The following is a 27,853-nucleotide window of genomic DNA, read 5'->3' as shown; positions in this document are numbered from 1 at the left end:
AAAGAAAACAGACATTTGTATTTACTGAAACACCTCCATTTGTATTTATTTCATCATGAGTTACACAACACACAACATAATATCCAGTATATACAAAATGTGTCCATCAAATTAAATGAGAGTGAACAGATATAACTGCAAAAAAAAATCTTGTATCCCTTTTTCTTTTATAAAACCGTCTCTCTCCAACTTGGCCAGGGTTTCTGACATGGGGTTCTGGGCTATAGTTAGCCTTCAGTTGTGTCTTGTGAAAAGGGTATTTATAAATCTGTCTGTGTGGTTGTTGAATGATGGCTGTGCGCTGAGCTGAGCATCATGTAAGATTCCCATATAAATCAATGCCCCAGGTTCCACAACGTAAGAGAGTATTATTATGCGCAAGGACATACTCTACATAGCTGTGTCTCTCTTATGTCCACTGATAATGTCATTGTTCTCTTTTGCCATGTGGGTGCTTGTCATCGATCAACAACAGTGTTTCTTAGTACAAGTCCTCAAGGAAAAGTATTAGAGGACTGGTTTGACTTCAGATTGACTTTAGTACTCTATATCAAGACCACATCAAAAAGTAAACTCCATTTAATACAAAACTGGCATTCTGCAGTGAAAGAGTCCATTATTGTGGTCTGTTTGTGGTGTAGCATAACTCTCAGAGTCCGGCAATGTGTATGAGTCCCAGTGTTAACTTGTAGATGGGCATGGGAGTCGCTCCAACTAGAAGTCCCCCCTGATCTAGGATCAGTTTCCCAACCTTACTGGCCTAAAAGACTTCAGATCAGTGTCTAGGGGCAACTTCACCCTACTCTGTCAGGGGTCACTGGGGCTTCAGACAGTTGTGTGCCGTGCACTCGGTCTGCTCCTCCATCTCAGGACAGGGGGCTCCAGCGTTAGCTGGCCACAGGAGGATGTAGCGGGTACGGTGGCGGACCCCTGCACTGGAGCAGGGCCCCAGACACAGACCCCAAGACGACCACAGAGACACCTCACAATCCAAAGGTGTCTCTGAGAGGTGGATAGAGAGAGAGAGAGAATGTAGTGAATTAATAGCATAGAAATACACTGAATTGTGATAAACACAGAGAGAGAGAGAAAAAGACAGATTTGAAAGAGGCATGCACACGACCGTGTCCATGTCAACCTACCTGAGAAGCGTTGAGGGTGGATAGGGTGAGGCAGAATGTGATTGGACATGGGAGTTTGACGGGAGGATGAACGTCTCTGTCTGGTTAGCCGTATGGAGGCTATGGGTGGCAGCTCTGTGAGACGGGGGTAGTAGAAGGAGTTGGCTGGGTGCTTGGGCATCTGGGAAGTAATCTGGAGGGGGACAACAGTACATAGAAAACTGTCAACAACAAACCCTAAAACACAAAATAAAAATCACAGATTATTACCAGTACTCATTAATAATTCAAAGCTGTGTGCTTGAACTGTGACATTATGTTAGTGGAAAAACTAAATTAGGCCTACACTTTCAAGTCTTTCATATTAGGGTAATGTTAGCAGCATACCTACATAAAAGGGGGTGGGCCGCTTCCCCTGTACAGGCTACGTTTGGTCTATTTAAAGCCTAGTCATTACAGAGAAAGGGGCAACCTCCATGGCCCTCTTTCCCCTTCAGGTGAAAGTGAAAAGAGGGGAGAAGTCATCCGTCTCACCTGTGTGATGTTTTCCTGGGGGACGGTGGGGTAGTTGGGAGAGGAGAAAGTGAAGCCGCTGTCGGTTCCCGCATCAAAGGGTTGGAGGTCAAGGGTCACTTCCTGTTTCCACTTGTCGCCTTCACAGAGGTTGAGACTGTCCACCCCCACGAACCAATCAGGGCTGGGGATCACTTTCACCATCAGAGAGAGCTGTGTCCATAGATGGAGGGAAGGAGTGGGAGAGTGGGAATGAGAGAGAGGTTAAATGCCCGCTATTCAGAGCTCTGGGCTGGGCTGGGACAAGATTGGGTGGGGTGGACGGGCTTGGATGGGGGAGGATGGATGGGCTTGGATAGGGAAGTGTGGCGCCTATATACCGCCTAGTATATAGGTCCTGGAAGGGCCTCCCGAGTGGCGCAGTGGTCAAAGGCTGTGCCACTAGAGATTCTGGGTCCGAGTCCAGGCTCTGTCGCAGCCGGCCGCGACCGGGAGCCCCATGGGGCGGCGCACAATTGGCCCAGTGTCGTCCGGGTTAGGGGAAGGTTTGGCCGGGAGGGATGTCCTTGTCCCATCGCGCACTAGCGACTCCTGTGGCGGGCCGGGCGCAGTGCACACTGACACGGTCGCCAGGTGTACGGTGTTTCCTCCGACACATTGGTGCGGCTGGCTTCCGGGTTAAGTGGGCATTGTGTCAAGAAGCTGTGCTGATTGGCTGGATTGTTTTTCGGAGGATGCACGGCTCTCGGCCTTTGCCTCTCCCGAGTCCGTACGGGAGTTGCAGCGATGAGACAAGACTAATTGGATACCACGAAAATGGGAAAAAATTATAAAATAGGTCCTGGATGTCAAGAAGCTTGGCCTCAGTGATGTACTGGGCCGTACGCACTACCCTCTGTAGCACCTTATGGTCGGATGCCGAGCAGTTGCCATACCAGGCGGATGCAACCAGTCAGGATGCTCTCAATGATGCATCTGTATAACTTTTTAAGGGACCCATGCCAAATCTTTTCAGTCTCCCGAGGGGGATAAGGTGTTGTCGTGTTGATAAAATTTGATTTGAAGGCCAGAGACACTCACTGATGCCTAATATTCACACTCACACTCCATCTAGGCATGATCTCCCCAGGGCCCACAGAATCCCAAGCCCCAGTTAAGAGAATGAAAAATCCCCAACCTCAACCCGCCCAAACCTGGCAGTACCAAAAGTTTAGAGGAAATATGCATGACTGTCCGATTTTCTCTGGAAGCACTAGTCTGTAGAAATGCAGTGGTTTCCTCATGCAAGGTAGATTGGATTGGTTCTGGTAATTGGTGAGTTGTTGTCTGGTTCCAATTATGTGCTTTACAGAAATAATGTGAGGGTTTATGGATATGAGGATGAGAATCATGTGAGTTTGGGATGTCTGGAGCATTGTGTATGTGTTTGGTTTGTGGGAAAGAGGATGTGTGAGAGAGTTTGTGTGTGTGTCAGACCCCGCAACAGGATGACATACCTAAGGGTCCATTTGAAATCCATAAGGGGGTACAACTAGTATTGCTTCAGAGCCCTAATAAAACAAGGTAGGTTGGTCCTACTGCTCTTCGAATGTGCAAACATTTATTTGAAATGTAGCGGTTATGCGCATCGCTACAACATACAAGTGTATCTGAAATACAGCCGTAGCTGCAGTAGGCCTACACATCATTTGTGCCTACCAACACGCACAGATCAGCAACATTATGTGTGTGTGTGTGTGTGTGTGTGTGTGTGTGTGTGTGTGTGTGTGTATTAGCCTACGTGCGTTTCTCTTTGTGTATTTACAGATGCGGACAATTTGATCTATCATTGTCAGTTCCACACAAAGGCAGACATCTCAATCCCCGTTCACAGCCTTGTTGCCCACTGATCTAAAAACAGATTGGCCAGACCAGCACAGACATCACAGACACCAGCACAGATCAGAAAATGCCAGACAAACGCTAGCCTTCAGTATGGGGCAGCCAGCACTGGAGGGAGATGCTTTTCATGGGGGTTGTTTGTGCTCCAGGCGAAGACAGGCAGTGGAATTACTAATAAACAAAATGTTGGTCACCAGCACCACACCTCCAGGAACTACCCACCCTCCACTTCTCCCCTTCTCTCCACACTTCTCCCCCCTTCTCTTCCCCCTCTCTCCACTTCTCTCCACCCTCTCCACTTCTCTCCACCCTCTCCACTTCTCTCCACCCTCTCCACTTCTCTCGCGCCCTCTCTCCACTTCTCTCGCGCCCTCTCTCCACTTCTCTCGCGCCCTCTCTCCACTTCTCTCCACCCTCTCCACTTCTCTCGCGCCCTCTCCACTTCTCTCGCGCCCTCTCTCCACTTCTCTCGCGCCCTCTCTCCACTTCTCTCGCGCCCTCTCTCCACTTCTCTCGCGCCCTCTCTCCACTTCTCTCGCGCCCTCTCTCCACTTCTCTCGCGCCCTCTCTCCACTTCTCTCGCGCCCTCTCTCCACTTCTCTCGCGCCCCTCTCTCCACTTCTCTCGCGCCCTCTCTCCACTTCTCTCGCGCCCTCTCTCCACTTCTCTCGCGCCCTCTCTCCACTTCTCTCGCGCCCTCTCTCCACTTCTCTCGCGCCCTCTCTCCACTTCTCTCCACCCTCAACTAAGTGCGAGGGCGAGGAAAAACAAACATCCACCAGAAGCAGACAGCAGCTCCAGGCAGCCTAGAACCCACCTAGCCTGGCTAGCATCCCTCCCAGTCCCAGCCCAAACTCAGCCCAGAACCCACCTAGCCTGGCAAGCATCCCTCCTAGTCCCAGCTCCAGCCTCAGCCTAGAACCCACCTAGCCTGGCTAGCATCCCTCCCAGTCCCAGCCCAAACTCAGCCCAGAACCCACCTAGCCTGGCAAGCATCCCTCCCAGTCCCAGCTCCAGCCTCAGCCCCAGGCAGCCTAGAACCCACCTATCCTGGCTAGCATCCCTCCCAATCCCAGCCAGCCTAGAACCCACCTATCCTGGCTAGCATCTCTCCCAGTCCCAACCCCAGGCAGCCTAGAACCCACCTATCCTGGCTAGCATCTTTCCCAGTCCCAGCCCCAGGCAGCCTAGAACCCACCTATCCTGGCTAGCATCCCTCCCAATCCCAGCCAGCCTAGAACTCACCTATCCTGGCTAGCATCTCTCCCAGTCCCAACCCCAGGCAGCCTAGAACCCACCTATCCTGGCTAGCATCTCTCCCAGTCCCAGCCAGCCTAGAACCCACCTATTCTGGATAGCATCCCTCCCAGTCTCATTCCTAGTTTCAGCCCAAGCCCCAGAATACCGCTCCAGTCCCAACCTATCATTCCAGCCTCAGCTCCAGCCTCAGCCCTAGCCGGGCCCTAAGTTCATCGGGGAAGACAGCAGACAGTCCTGGCAGGACGGATGAGTGCGTTTGTGGCAATAGGGCTGGATGCTAAACTTAGCCTGATTGGAACACTGGAAAAGACTAGCGAAGTGTTTGGTCAGGGAGCGTGGATTGAGTCAAGGGGTTTGCCTTTGGTGGGGCCGGATCATGAGTTGACTATGGATTGAGTTGAGGTGTGTTTTTTGCTTAGGTTTTGTAGTGGGAGCGGAGAGCAGAACAGAGTTGATAAAGTCATGGCGTGTCCGTATATTTAGAGAGAGAGAGGAACTGGACTATGGAAAAGGTTGTGGAGAGGTTTATGGAAAGCAGTAACGTGTGTGTAAATAGTGGTGTGTGTGCACGTATGTGTGTGCCTGTGTGTGTGTGCCTGTGTGTGTGTGTGTGTGTGTGTGGTATCATGCCTACCAATGGGCTCCGTGGTTGCAGCAGCAGTTCTGTGGAGCTGTGCCCGATGCCAGTGGCGATGCCTGCTGTTCTGTACATGGCACCGACCGCTCGTCTCTTCCTGGCATCCTTCGCGCCCTTCACCAGATCTACTGTCACCCCTACCTCAGCAAAGTTCTGCACCCCTATACTAGCCAGCGCCCCCTCCTGAAACAGCCGGTGCTGCTTATTATGGGTGATAGCTGTTGAAGAGGACAGGGAGACAGATTATTTTTTAATCCTCTGAAAATGCATCTCTCCTTCCTTAATGTCATCATTCTCTGATCTAGCATCGGTTCATCTCACTGCATTCAAGACCTTTACTCGCGGCAAGTAGCCTAGTGGTTAGAGTGTTGGGTCAATAACAGAAAGGTTGCTGGATCGAATCCCCGAGCTGACAAGGTAAAAATATGTCGTTCTGCTGCTGAACAAGGCAGTTAACCCACTGTTCCAAGGTAGGCATCATCATGTTCCTAAATGACTTGCCTAGTTAAAAAAATGTTTAATTAAAAAGACATTTAAAAAATGTACTCATCCCATGACCTTTACTCACACCAAGACCTTTACTCACACCAAGACCTTTACTAATACTAAGACCTACAGTGAGGGAAAAAAGTATTTGATCCCCTGCTGATTTTGTACGTTTGCCCACTGACAAAGAAATGATCAGTCTATCATTTTAATGGTAGGTTTATTTGAACAGTGAGAGACAGAATAAAAACAAAAGAATCCAGAAAAACGCATGTCAAAAATGTTAAAATGATTTGCATTTTAATGAGGGAAATAAGTATTTGACCCCCTCTCAATCAGAAAGATTTCTGGCTCCCAGATGTCTTTTATACAGGTAAAGAGCTGAGATTAGGAGCACACTCTTAAAGGGAGTGCTCCTAATCTCAGTTTGTTACCTGTATAAAAGACACCTGTCCACAGAAGCAATCAATCAATCAGATTCCAAACTCTCCACCATGGCCAAGACCAAAGAGCTCTCCAAGGATGTCAGGGACAAGATTGTAGACCTACACAAGGCTGGAATGGGTTACAAGACCATCGCCAAGCAGCTTGGTGAGAAGGTGACAACAGTTGGTGCGATTATTCACAAATGGAAACACAAAAGAACTGTCAATCTCCCTCGGCCTGGGGCTCCATGCAAGATCTCACCTCGTGGAGTTGCAATGATCATGAGAACGGTGAGGAATCCACCCAGAACTACACAGGAGGATCTTGTCAATGATCTCAAGGCAGCTGGGACCATAGTCACCAAGAAAACAATTGGTAACACACTACGCCGTGAAGGACTGAAATCCTGCAGCGCCCGCAAGGTCCCCCTGCTCAAGAAAGCACATATACATTCCCCTTCTCAAGTTTGCCAATGAACATCTGAATGATTCAGAGGACAACTGGGTGAAAGTGTTGTGGTCAGATGAGACCAAAATGGAGCTCTTTGGCATCAACTCAACTCGCCGTGTTTGGAGGAGGAGGAATGCTGCCTATGACCCCAAGAACACCATCCCCACCATCAAACATGGAGGTGGAAACATTATGCTTTGGGGGTGTTTTTCTGCAAAGGGGAGAGGACAACTTCACCGCATCAAAGGGACGATGGGCGGGGCCATGTACCGTCAAATCTTGGGTGAGAACCTCCTTCCCTCAGCCAGGGCATTGAAAATGGGTCATGGATGGGTATTCCAGCATGACAATGACCCAAAACACACGGCCAAGGCAACAAAGGAGTGGCTCAAGAAGAAGCACATTAAGGTCCTGGAGTGGCCTAGCCAGTCTCCAGACCTTAATCCCATAGAAAATCTATGGAGGGAGCTGAAGGTTCGAGTTGCCAAACGTCAGCCTCGAAACCTTAATGACTTGGAGAAGATCTGCAAAGAGGAGTGGGACAAAATCCCTCCTGAGATGTGTGCAAACCTGGTGGCCAACTACAAGAAATGTCTGACCTCTGATTGCCAACAAGGGTTTTGCCAGCAAGTACTAAGTCATGTTTTTCAGAGGGGTCAAATAGTTATTAAAATGCAAATCATTTTATAACATTTTTTACATGTGTTTTTCTGGATTTTTTTGTTGTTATTCTGTCTCTCACTGTTCAAATAAACCTACCATTAAAATGATAGACTGATCATTTCTTTGTCAGTGGGCAAACGTACAAAATCAGCAGGGATCAAATACTTTTTTCCCTCACTGTATACTAATACCAAGACCTATACTCACCCCAAGACCTTCACTAATACTAAGACCTTCACTAATACTAAGACCTTTACTTACACCAAGACCTTTACTTACACCAAGACCTTTACTTACACCAAGACCTTTACTTACACCAAGACCTATACTCACCCCAAGACCTATACTCACCCCAAGACCTATACTCACCCCAAGACCTATACTCACCCCAAGACCTATACTCACCCCAAGACCTATACTCACCCCAAGACCTATACTCACCCCAAGACCTATACTCACCCCAAGACCTATACTCACCCCAAGACCTATACTCACCCCAAGACCTATACTCACCCCAAGACCTATACTCACCCCAAGACCTATACTCACATCAAGACCTATACTCACATCAAGACCTATACTCACATCAAGACCTATACTCACATCAAGACCTATACTCACCCCAAGAGCTATACTCACCCCAAGAGCTATACTCACCCCAAGACCTATACTCACCCCAAGACCTATACTCACCCCAAGACCTATACTCACCCCAAGACCTATACTCACCCCAAGACCTATACTCACCCCAAGACCTATACTCACATCAAGACCTATACTCACATCAAGACCTATACTCACACCAAGAGCTATACTCACACCAAGAGCTATACTCACCCCAAGACCTATACTCACCCCAAGACCTATACTCACATCAAGACCTATACTCACATCAAGACCTATACTCACACCAAGACCTATACTCACCCCAAGACCTATACTCACACCAAGACCTATACTCACAGCAAGAGCTTTACTCACAGCAAGACCTTTACTAATACCTTTACTACTAATACTAAGACCTTTACTAATACCTTTACACATACTAAGACCTTTACACATACTAAGACCTTTACTCATACTAAGACCTTTACTCATACTAAGACCTTTACACCCACCTTTCTGATATCTCACAGTCCCACTGTTTTCTTTACTTTGGGACGGATGGTTGCCTTTGTTCTTTCTTTGCCCTTAAGAACTGATGTTCTTTGTCCTGTCACTCCCCATTATAAGCCACATGTGACCTGGCCCAGGATCAGTTGTTATATGGTTTGCAGAGGGTCAGCGACCACAGTCTCAGTCTGTCTTATAACATCTCTGCCCTACCTTACCACACGCACACTCACACACACTCCAGATGCACCCAAAAAACATACATGATCCTGTTTTTCCTCAACCGCCGTCTCTTACACACTTAATTTCATTTCCATACTAACAGGTTTCCTACAAGCGTCAAGTCCCTGAAACCCAATAATAACATGTCACGTTTCAAATTATTCCTGCAAATAAATGATCCCCCTCCTCAACTCCCAGACCCCTAATGGGTCATGGTTTTCTTCTCCAGCTGTAACAACCTCCATTCATTGGATGGACTAATGACTCTCTGACTAATGACTCTCTTGTATAACTTTCTTCCCTGGGCCCCATGTCCCTGACCCCCTCCAGTCGAAAGTCATCAGAGATGTGTCCATGTCCCCAGGGCCTACAGTATGTGCAAGGTTACTGTCTCTATATGCAGAAACAGGCCATCACCCTCTGGCAGGCTGACAGGGCATGGCTGGGAGTTCTGGAAGCCAGACAAACCAACGGCGGCCACAGACAGTGATGCAGAGATCAAGTCTGGCGCACACACATCTCTGGCACACGCATCTGCCATCCATCCATGCTGGCAAGGCAGGGCAGCAGAGCCAAGTAGAGCCTGATCCCCTTTCCCCCCTCCCTGAGTGAGGTAAGATATTTGACCCCACCACACCCTAAAAAACATCTTAGCACTCATATGCCTCCAGGACACCAGCAGCCCCCAGATGGAGAGAAGGAGAGAGAGACAGAAGGAGAGAGTAGGTGGGAGAGAAGGAGAGAGAGACAGAAGGAGAGAGAAGGAGGGAGAGAAGGAGAGAGAGAGTATGAAGTAGAGACAGAAGGACAGAGAGTAGGGGGAAGAGACAGAAGGAGAAAGAAAGAGAGAGAGAAGGAGAGAGAGAGTAGGAGGGAGAGAGAAGGGGAGAGAGACAGAAGGAGAGAGAGAGTAGGAGGGAGAGAGAAAGGTACCCGCCCTGCATCATCTGGTAGTGTTTAGCTTGATTGCCTCACCACTCTCTACCTCCCCATCACTGCTTTCCTCATTAGTGTCTCTCTGTCTCTCCCCCGTGTGTGTGTGTAGTGGGCTGGGGGTTGGCTGGAGCAGGGGACCGCAGGGCCAGGCTATGGGGAGAAAGAGAGGCCCTAGGCGAGTTAACTAGCCAGCTGTGAGCCCTCAAACCTCCAACACTTGATTAGGTGAGGAAAGGAGCAGTATCCCTGACTGGCCTGCTATCCCGGACTGGCCTGCTATCCCTGATCTGCTCTCTCTCAAAATAGCCCCCCTCGGTCCCCCTTTTAAATTAGGAGCCCTGAAGTGAAAGGACTTGAGAGATGAGTGAAGGTATGAGTGTCCTTTCCATTCACCAACCAGTTGTCATGAGGGGAAAAAGGCAAAGAGATGAGGCCATTATAGGTTATTGAGACACTACCAATATGGTTTGGAATACTGTAAGGAGCTTATGCTGTATATGTGTTCACATCCACTTCTTTCTGATCATCAAGGGGGTATCATGAAGTGTCTGGTAGTGGCTAGGGCCTGATTTTGGACTGAGTTGGTGGCTCATCTTACCCATGAGTTTGGACCACTGTGCGGGGGGACGGAACAGTGGGTACTGTTTAGGGAACGTCTGGGGGCTCCAGTGACCCGTGAAGACCAGAATGTAGGAGGCAGGACCTCTGGCTGTGCACTCTGTCCCATTGGTCGGTCCGGTGAAGGACAGGGTCAGCTTCAGGAGCACCACCAGCAGCTGCTGCAGCCAACCAAAGGACAGGAGCTCCGATGACATCATCTAACATGGACACAGAGAGAAGAAAAGTGTCAATCAAAAGTGTCCTCAACAGGAAAAGGGTTAGGGTTTAGAATCAAATGATGTCAATTAGCCTATCAGAAGCTTCTAAAGCCATGACATCATTTTCTGGAATTTTCCAAGCTGTTTAAAGGTATAGTCAAGTAAGTGTATGTAAACTTCTGACCCACTGGAATTGTGAACACAGTGAACTATAAGTGAAATAATCTGTCTTAACAATTGTTAGAAAAATGATTTGTGTCATGCACTAAGTAGATGTCCTAACCGACTTGCCAAAACTATAGTTTGTTAACAAGAAATGTGTGGAGTGGTTGAAAAACAAGTTTTAATGACTAAGTGTAAGTAAACTTCGACTTCAACTGTACTCTCTGTGTGTGTGTGTGTGTGTGTGTGTGTGTGTGTGTGTGTGTGTGTGTGTGTGAGAATGTGTGAGAATGTGAGAGAATGTGAGAGAATGTGAGAGAATGTGAGAGAATGTGTGAGAATGTGTGAGAATGTGAGAGAATGTGAGAGAATGTGAGAGAATGTGAGAGAATGTGTGTGAATGTGTGTGAATGTGTGTGAATGTGTGAGAATGTGAGAGAATGTGAGAGAATGTGAGAGAATGTGAGAGAATGTGAGAGAATGTGAGAGAATGTGAGAGAATGTGAGAGAATGTGTGAGAATGTGAGAGAATGTGAGAGAATGTGAGAGAATGTGAGAGAATGTGAGAGAATGTGAGAGAATGTGAGAGAATGTGAGAGAATGTGAGAGAATGTGAGAGAATGTGTGTGAATGTGTGTGAATGTGTGAGAATGTGTGTGAATGTGAGAGAATGTGAGAGAATGTGAGAGAATGTGAGAGAATGTGAGAGAATGTGAGAGAATGTGAGAGAATGTGAGAGAATGTGTGTGAATGTGTGTGAATGTGTGAGAATGTGAGAGAATGTGAATGTGTGTGTGCCCCAGTTCTCTGTATTTTTGCCATTGTCCAGCACAGCTTTAGCGCACAGGGCTACTCTCAACAGCACCACATTTTTTATATTTGCACCAAATTTAAAAGTCAGTTAAGATCAAATTGTTATTTACAATGATTATCTATCCCGGCCAAACCCTAAACCGGACGACGCTGGAACAAATTGTGCGGCACCCTATAGGACTCCCAATCACAGCCTGTTGTGATTCAGCCTGGAATTGAACCAGAGTCTGTAGTGATGCCTCTAGCACTGAGATGCAGTGCCTTAGACCGCTGCACCACTCGGGATCCCTCACATCTGCTACCCTTTGCAAGCAATGGCATGCATAGTGCAAGGAAGTGCAAACAACCTTGCGTGCTCTGCAGAACGAATGGTAGATTAATAAATTCCGACAAAAATGACATGCACTATGTCTACAACTCAACTAAAGCTATCTATGGCCCTAAAAGTCGATCCATCACCCCCATGAAAACAGCTGATTGTCTGACTCTCTTGAAGGACCAAAACCAGATCCTTGGAGGTGGGCTGACCACCAAAACCAGATCCTGATGAGGTGGGCTGACCACCTAAACCAGATCCTGATGAGGTGGGCTGACCACCTTTGCCTGTTTGATGGTTCGTCGGAGGGCATAGCGGGATTTTTTTTATAAGCTTCCGGGTTAGAGTCTCGCTCCTTGAAAGCGGCAGCTCTAGCCTTTACCTCAGTGTGGATGCTCCCTGTAATCCATGGCTTCTGGTTGGGGTATGTACGTACGGTCACTGTGGGGACGACGTCATCGATGCACTTATTGATGAAGCCAGAGACTGATGTGGTGTACTCCTCAATGCCATTGGAGGAATCCCAGAACATATTCCAGTCTGTGCTAGCAAAACAGTCCTGTAGCTTAGCATCTGCTTCATCTGACCACCTTTTTATTGATCTAGTCACTGGTGCTTCCTGCTTTAATTTTTGCTTGTAAGCAGGAATCAGGAGGATGGAATTATGGTCAGATTTGCCAAATGGGGAGCGAGAGAGAGCTTTGTATGCATCTCTGTGTGTGGAGTATAGGTGGTCCAGAGTTATTTTCCCTCTGGTTGCACATTTAACATGCTGATAGAAATTTGGTAAAACCGATTTAAGTTTCCCTGGCTACTAGGAGCACCGCCTCTGGGTGAGCGTTTTCTTGTTTGCTTATGGCGGAATACAGCTCATTCAATGCTATCTTAGTGCCAGCCTCTGACTGTGGTGGTATGTAAACAGCTACAAAGAGTATAGATGAAAACTCTCTCGATTGGTAATGTGGTCTGCAGCGTATCATGAGAAACTATACCTCAGGCGAGCAATAGCTCGAGACTTCCTTAGATATCATGCACCAGCTGTTGTTTACAAAAATACATAGACCGCCGCCCCTTGTCTTACCAGACGCCGCTGTTCTATCCTGCCGGTACATCGTATAACCAGTCAGCTGTATGTTGACATTGTCGTCGTTCAGCCACGACTCGTGAAGCATAAGATGTTACAGTTTTTAATGTCCCGTTGGTAGTTTAATCTTCCCAATAACCCGTCCATTTTATTGTCCAAAGATTGCATGTTTGCTAGCAGAATTAAGGGGAGTGGGGGTTTATTCGATCACCTCCGACTCCTCAGAAGGCAGCCCGCCCTCCGGCCTCTTTTTCTCTACTTCCTCTTCACGCAGATCACTGGGGTCGGGGCCTGTTTCCAAGGGAGCCGTATATCCTCCACCTCGGGCTCGCCAGAGTCGTGAAAAAAGAAAAAGGATTCTGCTCATCCGTGGTGAGTAATAGCAGTCCTGATGTCTAGAAGTTATTTTCGGTCATAAGAGACAGTAGCAGCAACATTATGTCCAAAAATAGTAAAAAATAAGTTACAAACAACCAGATAAACAAACAAAAAAACACAATCGGTTGGAGGCACGTAAAACGTCTGCCTTCTGCTATGGCGCCATCTTCGCCAACCTTCCAAGAGGTTATCAGCTATCCTTTCCCTCAAGAACAACAAGACTCCTGGTGCTGACAGCATCCCGGCAGAGCTATTAAGAATGGATGTTACTTCTGCACCAGAACGCTTCACCAGTACATCACTGAGGTTTGGGACCGGGAGATTGTCCTCCAACAGTGGCGGGATGCAAACATTGTTACCATCTATAAAAACAAGGGTGACAATTCCATCTGCGGCAACAGCCGGGGGATATCCCTTCTGGCTGTTGCCGGCAAGGTCCTGGCCAAGCTGATGCTACACAGGCTGGTGAACAACATCACAGAGGAACTGCTGTCAGAGTCACAATGCGGCTTCAGAAAGAACAGGAGTACGGTCGACATGATATTCACGGCACGGTAACTCCAGGACAAGTGCCGTGAACAACATCAGGACCTTTTCATGGCCTTTGTCGACCTCTCCAAGGCCTTCGACACAGTGAGCAGGGAACTACTTTGGGGCATTCTACTCAAATTTGGTTGTCCAGACAAATTTGACAATCTCCTTTGCCAGTTCCATGATGGGATGATGGCTCGGGTGGCCATAGGTGGAGGAGTCAGTGCCCTTTTCGAGTAAGCATCGATGTGAGGCAGGGGCGTATGCTGGCACCGATACTCTTTAACATCTTTCTCCTATGTGTCACCCAGCTTCTCCACAAGGAGCTTGAGGACAGCAGCAGCGTTGCAGTGGATTTCAGGCTGGATGGAAACCTATTCAACATCAGGAGGCTCCAAGCAACCACCAAGGTTTTGACGGAGCGGGTTCTTGAGCTGCAGTATGCTGATGATTGTGCTCGTGGCCCACACTCCGGAAGATCATCAGTCTGTCCTTGTAGCGGCTGTGAGGGTCTATAGTAGGATGGGACTGCCTATCAACACCACCAAGACAGAGGTGGTCTGCCAATGGAGATCCAGCCCTCCACCCACCATGACTGTCTTCACCATTGAACACAAATCACTGGCAATAGTCCCGTCCTTCCAATACCTGGGCAGTGTCGACCTCTAAATTCAAAATAGGATCAAGCAAGCATCAGCTGCCTTTGGGAAACTCAGTCGCAGGGTTTTCCAAAACAGGGATCTCCACCTCTACACCAAAGTCACTGTCTATCAAGCCATCTGCATCACCACACTTCTTTACAGCTGTGAAGCCTGGGTCATGTACAGTCGCCACAACAAGCAGCTCAAACGATTCCACATAAGATGCTTGCAGCACATCCTGGGAATCACCTGGTGCGGCTGTGTGCCCCATACAGAAATACTTGCTAAGACCAACTGCAAGAGTATGGAGGCCATGGTCACCCAACACCAACTGTGCTGGCTTGGGCGTGTCATTAGAATGTTTCAGGAGCGTTTGCCGCGTTAGATCCTGTATGGCCAGCTACATCTTGGATGGTGGTCTGTAGGGGGGCAGAAGAAGTGCTACAAAGACCAGCTAAAATCGTAGCTGAAAAAGTTCAACATCAAACCCATAGACCTAGAGGATGCTGCTGCCAACTGTTCAACCTGGCGGCAGCTCTGCCAGAGCGGTGTACAGAGGTGGGAGGAGAGGAGCACAAAAGAGACAGTAAAAACAGCTCAGGAGACATACCACCATGCCTGCCCCCGCCAACACAGACTGCATATGCCCCACCTGCAATAAAGTTTGTGGATCTCGGATTGGACTCTACAGTCACCAGAGAATTCACTGTTAACTCAGAAGTGGAAGTCATCATCGGATACGATGGACAACCATAAGCAAGTAAGCGTGTGTGTATGCATTTTGGGTGCCTGTGTCTGTATGTGTGTGTTTGCCTATGTGTGCGTGCACACATGCATACTGTCCACACTAGGGTGTGTGTGTGTGTGTGTGTGTGTGTGTGTGTGTGTGTGTGTGTGTGTGTGTGTGTGTGTGTGTGTGTGTGTAGACATCATGGTTTCCGCTTTGTACAGTGAGGGAATAGACTATGACTGTATTGGCACTTCCTTCTCTCTGTCATAGTCTGAACAGGGACCGTCCTGGACCACAGCAAGACTGAAGAGGGGACAATGGTTTTGCAGCTTATTCTCAGACTGCCCTCAGTGTCTATGCTTGCATTCCAAATGGCACACTATTCCCAATGTAGTGCACTATGTAGGGAATAGGGTGCCATTTGGGACGCAGAGTATTTTTTTATCTCAATTTCCATCTACGGACTGAACATACACTCCTGCAACCCGCCTCACACAATCTGCTATTTTTATACTTTAGAACCGGAACCCCTATCAGCAGCTAGCAGTCAGTTAGCCACTGCTAGCGGTCATCACTGTTAACTCGGACATCAGCCAGCCTCAGCCCGGTCAATTCCTGCCAGTCTGCACAGCGCGATATCAACAACCAGAGCTTATCGGACTGCTTTTTCTCTATCACATCTCCGGATTCCTACCGCAAGCTCTGAACCTTTACACCGGATCATCACAGCTAGCTAGCTGCTATTCGAGTGGCTACTCCTGGCTAACGTCTCTGTCTCGAAGCAAGCACCAGTTAGCCTGGAGCTAGTCTCGAGCTAGGCCCATCTACCGGCTAGCCGAAGAGGTCCATCAGCCAATTCTTGGGCTACAATACCTCTTTTGCCAATTGGCCTGGACCCGTTACTGCCGACACGGGGACATGGAGCCCCGGCGATCCATCACGACTGGTCTGCCGACATAACAGTCCGAGGGGGTTTCAACAGGCTTTTCCGTTGCGACGTCCCCCGGAGGCCCATCTGCTAGCCCCGGCTTGCTAGCTGTCTGAATCGTCGTGTCTCCAGCTCGCCTAGCTACTCACTGGACCATATGATCACTCGGCTACACATGCCTCTCCCTAATGTCAATATGCCTTGTCTATTGCTGTTTTGGATAGTGATTATTGTCTTATTTCACTGTAGAGGCTCGAGCTCTGCTCAATATGCCTTAGCCCTTTTGTTCCACCCCCCACACATGCAGTGACCTCACCTGGCTTAAACGGTGCCTCTAGAGACAAAACTTCTCTCATCGTCACTCAATGCCTAGGTTTTCCTCCACTGTACTCACATCCTACCATACCCTTGTCTGTACATTATGCCTTGAATCTATTCTTCCTCTCCCAGAAATCTGCTCCGAAAGCACTAGACAATAGCCTTTAGCCGTACCCTTAACCTACTCCTCCTCTGTTCCTCTGGTGATGTAAAGGTTAACCCAGGCACTGCAGCCCCCAGCACCACTCCCATTCCCCAGGCGATCTCATTTGTTCACTTCTGTAACTGTAAAAGCCTTGGTTTCATGCATGTTAACATTAGAAGCCTCCTTCCTAAGTTTGTTTTATTCACTGCTTTAGCACACTCCGCCAACCCGGATGTCCTAGCCGTATCTGAATCTTGGCATAGGAAGGCCATCAGAAATCCTGAAATTTCCATCCCTAACTATAACATTTTCCTACAAGATAGAACTGCCAAAGGGGGCGGAGTTGCAATCTACTGCAGAGATAGCCTGCAGAGTTCTGTCATACTATCCAGGTTTATGCCCAAACAGTTCGAGCTTCTAATTTAAAAAAAGAATCTCTCCAGAAACAAGTCTCTCACTGTTGCCTCTTGTTATAGACCACCTTCAGCCCCCAGCTGTGCCCTGGACACCATATGTGAATTGATTGCCCCCCATCTATCTTCAGAGTTCGTACTGTTAGGTGACCTAAACTGGGACATGCATAACACCCCGGCCGTCCTACAATCTAAGCTAGATGCCCTCAATGTCACATCAATTATCAAGGAACCTACCAGGTACAACCCTAAATCCATAACCATGGGTACCCTCTTAGATATCATCCTGACCAATGTGCCCTCTAAATAAACCTCTGCTGTCTTCAACCAGGATCTCAGCGATCACTGCCTCATTACCTGCGTGCATAAAGGGTCCGCGGTCAAACGACCACCCCTCATCACTGTCAAACGCTCCCTAAAACACTTCAGCGAGCAGGCCTTTCTAATCGGCCTGGCCCGGGTATCCTGGAAGGATATTGACCTCATCCTGTCAGTAGAGGATGCCTGGTTCCTCTTTAAAAGTGCTTTCCTCACCACTTAAATAAGCATGCCCCATTCAAAAAATTTAGAACTAAGAACAGATATAGCCCTTGGTTCACCCCAGACTTGACTGCCCTTGACCAGCACAATAATACATCCTGTGGCATTCTGCATTAGCATCGAATAGCCCCCAAGATATGCAACTTTTCAGGGAAGTCAGGAACCAATATACTCAGTCAGTTAGGAAAACTAAGGCTAGCTTTTTCAAACAGAAATTTGCATCCTGTAGCACTAATTCCAAAAAGTTTCGGGACACTAAAGTCCATGGAGAATAAGAGCACCTCCCAGCTGCCCACTGCAATGAGGATAGGAAACATTGTCACCACTGATAAATCTACGATAATAGATCATTTCAATAAGCATTTCTCTACGGCTGGCCATGCTTTCCACCTGGCTATCCCTACCCCGACATACATCTCAGCACCCCCTGCAGCAACTTGCCCAAGCCCCCCCCACCCGATTCTCCTTCACCCAAATCCAGAAAGAGCTGCAAAATCTGGATACCTACAAAGCAGCTGGGCTAGACAATCTGGACCCTCTCTTAAACTAGCCACCGGAATTGTTGAAACCCCTATTACTAGCCTATTCAACCTCTCTTTCGTATCGTCTGAGATCCCCAAAGATTGGAAAGCTGCCGCGGTCATCCCCCTCTTCAAAAGGGGGAGACACTCTATACCCAAACTGTTATAGACCTATATCAATCCTCTCTGCCTTTCTAAAATCTTTGAAAGCCAAGTTAACAAACAGATCACCAACCATTTTGAATCCCACCGTACCTTCTCCACTATGCAATCTGGTTTCCGAGCTGGTCATGGGTGCACCTCAGCCACGCTCAAGGTCCTAAACAATATAACCGCCATCGATAAAATACAGTACTGTGCAGCCGTTTTCATGAACTTGGCCAAGGCTTTCGACTCTGTCAATCACCACATTCTTATCTGCAGACTCAGTAGCCTTGGCTTCTCAAATGACTGCCTCGCCTGGTTCACCAACTGCTTCCCAGATAGAGTTCAGTGTGTCAAATCGGAGGGCCTGTTGTCCGGACCTCTGGCAGTCTATGGGGACGCCACAGGGTTCAATTCAGGCCGACTCTTTTTTTCTGTATACATCAATGATGTCGCTCTCGCTGCTGGTGATTCTCTGATCCACCTCTACACAGACGACACCATTCTCTATACATCTGGCCCTTCTTTGGACACTGTGCTAACACACCTCCAAACAAGCTTCAATGCCATACAACACTCCTTCCGTGGCCTCCAACTGCTTTTAAATGCTAGTAAAACTAAGTGCATGCTCTTCAACCAATTGCTGCCCGCACCCTCCCGCATCGACTAGCATCACTACTCTGGACGGTTCTGACTTAGGTATTTGTAGTTGTCCACATATTCTAGGTGTCTGGTTAGACTGTAAACTCTCCTTCCAGACTCACATTAAGCATCTCCAATCCAAAATTAAATCTAGAATCGGCTTCCAATTTCGCAACCAAGCCTCCTTCACTCATGCTGCCAAACACACCCTCGTAAAACTGACTATCCTACCGATCCTTGACTTCGGCGATGTCATTTACAAAATAGCCTCCAACACTCTACTCAGCAAACTGGATGTAGTCTATCACAGTGCCATCCGTTTTGTCACCAAAGCCCCATATACTACCCACCAATGCGACCTGTATGCTCTCGTTGGCTGACCCTCACTACATATTCGTCGCCAAGCCCACTGGCTTATAGGTCATCTAGAAGTCTTTGCTAGGTAAAGCTCCGCCTTATCTCATCTCACTGGTCACCATAGCAACACCCACCTGTAGCACGCGCTCCAGCAGGTATATTTCACTAGTCATCCCCAAAGCCAACACTTCCTTTGGCCGCATTTCCTTCCAGTTCTCTGCTGCCAATGACTGGAACGAATTGCAAAAATCACTGAAGTCTTATATCTCCCTCTCTAACTTTAAGGATCAGCTGTCAGAGCAGGTTACCAATCACTGTACCTGTACTCAGCCAATCTGTAAATAGCTCACCCAACTACCTCATCCCCATATTGTTACTTATCCTCTTGCTCTTTTGCACCCCAGTATCTCTACCTGCACATCATCATCTGCACACCTATCACTCCAGTGTTAATGCTAAATTGTAATTTTTTCACCTCTATGGCCTATTTATTGCCTTACCTCCCGACTCTTCTACACTTGCACACACTGTACATAGTTTTTCTATTGTGTATTGACTGCATAAACTGTTTGTTTATGTGTAACTGTGTTGTTGTTTTTGTCGCACTGCATTGCTTTATCTTGGCCAGGTCGCAGTTGTAAATGAGAACTTGTTCTCAACTGGCCTACCTGGTTAAATAAAGGTGAAATATTTTATTTTTTTAAATGACAGAACTGTGCAATCAAAGCAGGTTCCTCTCTGCTTCCATACTCATGGTATGTTTATGGTTGCCTGTTAAACTTTGCGGTTCATAATATACGTTTAAAGGGGAATGGGTAACATGCTGACATATACGGCTGCAAACAGTGACCTATCGCTGCAGCCTACTGGTGATACGCCATGAGAAAAAAAGTAGAGTTTTGGAGCAGCCTACATTAGAGGTAACATTATCTGGCACTAGAAATGGGCTTCAGGGACAATGTCTTGTATGATGGGTTTGTGTGTGCGTTGGCTCATTTTAACTGTCTGCATTCTGTGCCTGCCAGCTGTTTAAGGGGCTCGGATATGTTAACTATAGAAACATCATATACCATGCAGATATGTTAACTATAGAAACATCATATACCATGCAGATATGTTAACTATAGAAACATCACATACCATGCAGATATGTTAACTATAGAAACATCACATACCATGCAGATATGTTAACTATAGAAACATCACATACCATGCAGATATGTTTCCCTATAGAAACATCACATACCATGCAGATATGTTAACTATAGAAACATCATATACCATGCAGATATGTTAACTATAGAAACATCATATACCATGCAGATATGTTAACTATAGAAACATCACATACCATGCAGATATGTTAACTATAGAAACATCACATACCATGCAGATATGTTAACTATAGAAACATCACACACCATGCAGATATGTTAACTATAGAAACATCACATACCATGCAGATATGTTAACTATAGAAACATCATATACCATGCAGATATGTTAACTATAGAAACATCATATTCCATGCAGATATGTTAACTATAGAAACATCATATACCATGCAGATATGTTAACTATAGAAACATCACACACCATGCAGATATGTTAACTATAGAAACATCACACACCATGCAGATATGTTAACTATAGAAACATCATATACCATGCAGATATGTTAATTATAGAAACATCACATACCATGCAGATATGTTAACTATAGAAACATCACACACCATGCAGATATGTTAACTATAGAAACATCACACACCATGCAGATATGTTAACTATAGAAACATCACATACCATGCAGATATGTTAACTATAGAAACATCACACACCATGCAGATATGTTAACTATAGAAACATCACATACCATGCAGATATGTTAACTATAGAAACATCACACACCATGCAGATATGTTAACTATAGAAACATCATATACCATGCAGATATGTTAACTATAGAAACATCATACACCATGCAGATATGTTAACTATAGAAACATCACATACCATGCAGATATGTTAACTATAGAAACATCACATACCATGCAGATATGTTAACTATAGAAACATCATATACCATGCAGATATGTTAACTATAGAAACATCATATACCATGCAGATATGTTAACTATAGAAACATCATATACCATGCAGATATGTTAACTATAGAAACATCATATACCATGCAGATATGTTAACTATAGAAACATCACATACCATGCAGATATGTTAACTATAGAAACATCATATACCATGCAGATATGTTAACTATAGAAACATCATATACCATGCAGATATGTTAACTATAGAAACATCATATACCATGCAGATATGTTAACTATAGAAACATCATATACCATGCAGATATGTTAACTATAGAAACATCACATACCATGCAGATATGTTAACTATAGAAACATCACACACCATGCAGATATGTTAACTATAGAAACATCACACACCATGCAGATATGTTAACTATAGAAACATCATATACCATGCAGATATGTTAACTATAGAAACATCATATACCATGCAGATATGTCAACTATAGAAACATCATATACCATGCAGATATGTTAACTATAGAAACATCACATACCATGCAGATATGTTAACTATAGAAACATCACACATCATGCAGATATGTTAACCTATAGAAACATCACATGCCATGCAACGACCTTTCAATATCCCTCTCGAGTCTTGACAGTGGCAATGGAAAGTTGTTTAATGCAATCTCTCAACAATCAGTATGCCATCGTATGGGACTAACTGACGTTAGAAATATAAGGGTTGGGAGTGCAGTCAGGATACAGGATGAAATACACCAGTAACTGACTCACCAAGATTAACACACCACAGACACACCACAGACCTGTGGCACACCACTGACACACCACAGACCTGTGGCACACCACTGACACACCACAGACAGACCAGAGACCACAGACACACCACAGACACGCCACAGACCACTAACATACCGCAGAACCGTGGCACACCACAGACACACCACAGACACGCCACAGACCTGTGTCACACCACTGACACACCACAGACAGACCAGATACCACAGACACGCCACAGACCACTAACATACCGCAGAACTGTGGCACACCACAGACACACCACCGACAGACCACTGACACACCACAGACAGACCACAAACCACTGACACGCCATAGACCAATGACAGACCAGAGACCACTGACAGACCAGAGACACACCACAAACCAGAGACCACTGACAGACCAGACACACCACAGACCACTGACATACCAGACACCACAGACCAATGACAGAGCACAGACCACTAACACACCACAGACCTGTGGCACACCACAGACAGACCACAAACCACTGACACACCACAGACCAGAGACACACTACATCACAGACCACTGACAGACCAGAGACACACCACAGACCAGAGACACACCACATCACAGACCACTGACACATCACAGACCACTGACACACACCACATCACAGACCAGAGACACACCACATCACAGACCACTGACACACCACATCACAGACCACTGACACACATCACAGACCACTGACACACACCACATCACAGACCACTGACACACCACATCACAGACCACATCACAGACCACTGACAGACCAGAGACACACCACAGACCAGACACACATCACGTCCCAGACCACTGACACATCACGTCACAGACCACTGACACACACCACATCAGACCACTGACACACATCACAGACCACTGACACACATCACATCACAGACCACTGACACACATCACAGACCACTGACACACATCACAGACCACTGACACACACCACAGACCACTGACACACCACATCACAGACCACTGACAGACCAGAGACACACCACAGACCAGACACACATCACGTCACAGACCACTGACACATCACATCACAGACCACTGACACACACCACATCACAGACCACTGACACACATCACATCACAGACCACTGACACACACCACATCACAGACCACTGACACACATCACATCACAGACCACTGACACACACCACATCACACACCACATCACAGACCACTGACACACCACATCACAGACCACTGACACACACCACATCACAGACCACTGACACACCACATCACAGACCACTGACACAGACTAACAGCACAGGTACATTCATTGTCATCAGCACAGAAACAGCACCGACACCATTCATTATCATCAGCCAACCCACACACAGCCCAGACACTTTTTATTTAACTAGGCAAGTCAGTTAAGAACAAATTCTTATTTACAATGACAGCCCAGACACAGCCCAGACAGCCTCATACTCACACAGCCCAGACACAGCCCAGACACAGCCCAGACACAGCCCAGACACAGCCCAGACACAGCCCAGACACAGCCTCATACTCAGCCTCATACTCAGACACAGCCTCATACTCAGACACAGCCTCATACTCAGACACAGCCTCATACTCAGACACAGCCTCATACTCAGACACAGCCCAGACAGCCTCATACACATCCCAGACAGCCTCATACACATCCCAGACAGCCTCATACACATCCCAGACAGCCTCATACACATCCCAGACAGCCTCATACACATCCCAGACAGCCTCATACTCAGCCCAGACAGCCTCATACACATCCCAGACAGCCTCATACTCAGCCCAGACACAGCCCAGACACGCTCATACTCAGCCCAGACACCCTCATACTCAGCCCAGGCACAGCCCAGACAGCCTCATACACATCCCAGACAGCCTCATACACATCCCAGACACATCCCAGACAGCCTCATACACATCCCAGACAGCCTCATACACATCCCAGACAGCCTCATACCCAGACACATCCCAGACAGCCTCATACCCAGACACAGCCCAGACAGCCTCATACTCCGACACAGCCTCATACTCAGACACAGCCCAGACAGCCTCATACACATCCCAGACAGTCTCATACCCAGACACAGCCCAGACAGCCTCATACTCAGCCCAGACACAGCCCAGACACATCCCAGACAGCCTCATACTCAGACACATCCCAGACAGCCTCATACTCAGACACATCCCAGACAGCCTCATATACCCAGACACAGACCAGACAGCCTCATATACCCAGACACAGCATCATACCCAGACACAGCCCAGACAGCCTCATACTCAGCCCAGACACATCCCAGACAGCCTCATATACCCAGACACAGACCAGACAGCCTCATATACCCAGACACAGCATCATACCCAGGCACAGCCCAGACAGCCTCATACACATCCCAGACAGCCTCATACACATCCCAGACACATCCCAGACAGCCTCATACACATCCCAGACAGCCTCATACACATCCCAGACAGCCTCATACCCAGACACATCCCAGACAGCCTCATACCCAGACACAGCCCAGACAGCCTCATACTCCGACACAGCCTCATACTCAGACACAGCCCAGACAGCCTCATACACATCCCAGACAGTCTCATACCCAGACACAGCCCAGACAGCCTCATACTCAGCCCAGACACAGCCCAGACACATCCCAGACAGCCTCATACTCAGACACATCCCAGACAGCCTCATATACCCAGACACAGACCAGACAGCCTCATATACCCAGACACAGCATCATACCCAGACACAGCCCAGACAGCCTCATACTCAGCCCAGACACATCCCAGACAGCCTCATACCCAGACACAGCCCAGACAGCCTCATACCCAGACACATCCCAGACAGCCTCATACCCAGACACATCCCAGACAGCCTCATACCCAGACACAGCCCAGACAGCCTCATACTCAGACACATTCCAGACAGCCTCATACTCAGACACATCCCAGACAGTCTCATACCCAGACACAGCCCAGACAGCCTCATACCCAGACACAGCATCATACCCAGACACAGCCCAGACAGCCTCATACCCAGACACAGCCCAGACAGCATCATACTCAGACACACAGCTACAGTAAATACACATGAGTTTATCAGTGGACACACTAACAGACTTAGACACAGAAGTTTGTCTGGGTTTCTCTGGGGCACAAGACAACATGTGGAGTGGTGCCAAACAGAGTGCCTGTGGTCATTCAGGCTCTTACACTGTGTAGTTACACTAACCTCGTGCAGTGCAGGGCTCTCTCTCTCTCACACACACACACACACACACACACACACACACACACACACACACACACACACACACACACCATGAAAGGAGGTCATATTATTACTCTCTTCCAAATGCAAGCTGAAGACAAACCCCAATGTGGACAGTGCAGGCAGGAGTTTGGAGGAAGAGAAAGGGGGGGGGGGGGGGTGCAGATGATTGCAGGCTGGGTTTGGAGAGAGAGAGAGGAGCATATCCTGAAGCAGAGACCAGGCATTGTTCTTTTATGATAAAACTACTCAGCAGAAGGTAGGGATGAGGAAAGAGGCAGTACTCAGACAGCCCTCTCACCATTGCCTTTTGGTAACCAGAACATGTACCACATCACACACTGTACCACCCCACACACTGTACCACCTCACACACTGTACCACCTCACACACTGTACCACCCCACACACTGTACCACCCCACACACTGTACCACCCCACACACTGTACCACCTCACACACACTGTACCACCCCACACACTGTACCACCCCACACACTGTACCACCCCACACACTGTACCACCTCACACACTGTACCACCTCACACACTGTACCACCCCACACACTGTACCACCCCACACACTGTACCACCCCACACACTGTACCACCCCACACACTGTACCACCTCACACACTGTACCACCCCACACACTGTACCACCCCACACACTGTACCACCTCACACACTGTACCACCCCACACACTGTACCACCCCACACACTGTACCACCTCACACACTGTACCACCCCACACACTGTACCACCCCACACACTGTACCACCCCACACACTGTACCACCCGACACACTGTACCACCTCACACACTGTACCACCTCACACACTGTACCACCCCACACACTGTACCACCCCACACACTGTACCACCTCACACACTGTACCACCCCACACACTACCACCCCACACACTGTACCACCCCACACACTGTACCACCCCACACACTGTACCACCTCACACACTGTATCACATCACACACTGTACCACCTCACACACTGTACCACCTCACACACTGTACCACCCCACACACTGTACCACCTCACACACTGTACCACCCCACACACTGTACCACCCCACACACTGTACCACCTCACACACTGTACCACCCCACACACTGTACCACCCCACACACTACACCACCTCACACACTGTACCACCCCACACACTGTACCACCTCACACACTGTACCACCTCACACACACAGGGACGCACAAATACAGACTCACACACAAATATAAAAACATTTAGAGATGTGCAGTTTTTACCAGTGTGTGCGCACACGCACTCGCACACACACACACACACACACACACACACACACTAATGCTCCTGCCGGTACTCAGTGTCTGAAGGGATGCAGACTGAATTTGTTACCTGGTCTGGACGAGTCGGTCAGTGACAGAGGATATATCAGCAGGACAGCTCCAGCCACTCTCTCTTCTTCTCCTCCGTGTGGTTGCAGGATCAGGGAGCCTTATCACAGTCTCTCTCCAGATATACCTTTCTACAACCCTCCTCCTTCATTGTATTCCCTTCTCCCCCCTTTGGCTTTCTCTCCCCCTACCTCTCCTTGTATGGAAAGGCACTGCACAGCCCCCCCCTCTACAGTAGCTCTCTCTTCCTCCCTCCCTCTCATTCCCTCCCACTCTCTGTATGTGTGTACACACACACACACACACACACACACACACACTCCCACTCCCACTGTCTCTGTGTTGCTATGTAAACTCAGTAGCCCCTAACCTCATATTGCTGACAAGGTAATGAACACCATGTAACCCACAAATTAATAGATCTTACTTGGCAGTCAGTGCATTCCTATTGTACAGTATTTCTGTTTTCCATGGACCATTTAAAATGTTTTAATTGTTACAGTTGGAGCGGAGAAATCCCAACAGTCTGGTTGTTTAATGACGCCAGATCAGCAGTCTGGCTCTGGAAAAGACAAGTCCATGTAGTGATAAATAGAGTAGGGTCTTAGTGGTCAAACCAGCTGATGACTCCACTGGACAAACTTCCTCTGGTCAGTGAAGTGAAGGAGAGAGGGTTAAAGCCCGTCTGTCTGTGTCTTGACATAACTATTCCCCCACAGCTGGCAAACACATGGACAATGTATTACTGCGCCACTACTGAGCGGGCTATTGATCCATGTGTTGGGGCTCAGTATGAAGCTCAGTGCGAATGAGCCTGTGCGTGTGTGTGTGTCAAACTATTTAACATACGCACACACACACACACAAAGGCGTCTCTGGACATTCCAAAACATGTCATTTGTAAATATTTAAGCCTTGGGCTATCCTCCTCTCAGCTATCCTTTTCTCTCCTCCATCCTCCAGACCTTAGATGTGGGCTAAGACTGGATTTATCCCAAAGCTAAGGACGTTCCTTCTCCTAAGCTGTAATGATAAGAAGCCGCCTGGGTTAATGGGCCACGATGACCTCACAGTGAACCCTCTATAGGAACTAACTGGAAGCCCTCTTTCCCCTTATCT

General features: G+C 47.7%; 1 protein-coding gene across 1 annotated transcript; it reads right to left on the bottom strand.

Annotated features, from left to right (window-relative positions):
- Positions 1–18: 18 nt before the first annotated feature.
- On the bottom strand, positions 19–26,886 carry LOC115205423 (spondin-2-like). The gene is made up of 6 exons (XM_029771394.1): positions 26,736–26,886; positions 10,307–10,526; positions 5,410–5,630; positions 1,656–1,847; positions 1,143–1,314; positions 19–1,002 (listed from the first exon to the last, which is right to left on the bottom strand). Exons 2-6 carry the CDS (start codon positions 10,524–10,526, stop codon positions 815–817), a joined length of 993 nt encoding a protein of 330 aa, XP_029627254.1. The 5' UTR covers positions 26,736–26,886; the 3' UTR covers positions 19–814.
- Positions 26,887–27,853: the final 967 nt, after the last annotated feature.

The sequence above is a fragment of the Salmo trutta genome, chromosome 13, assembly GCF_901001165.1.
Source record: "Salmo trutta chromosome 13, fSalTru1.1, whole genome shotgun sequence".
NCBI classification, from domain to species: domain Eukaryota; kingdom Metazoa; phylum Chordata; class Actinopteri; order Salmoniformes; family Salmonidae; genus Salmo; species Salmo trutta.
Note: the sequence above shows the minus strand (reverse complement) of the source record. Positions and strands in the feature narration are given on the sequence as shown.

Excerpts from the sequence above, each read along its gene's own strand:
- LOC115205423 (XM_029771394.1), bottom strand. The coding sequence starts at position 10,526 with ATGATGTCATCGGAGCTCCTGTCCTTTGGTTGGCTGCAGCAGCTGCTG. Across the intron at positions 5,631-10,306 it reads ACAGTGGTCCAAACTCATGG|CTATCACCCATAATAAGCAG; the intron begins GTAAGATGAGCC and ends CCTCTTCAACAG. Across the intron at positions 1,003-1,142 it reads CCACCCTCAACGCTTCTCAG|AGACACCTTTGGATTGTGAG; the intron begins GTAGGTTGACAT and ends TCCACCTCTCAG.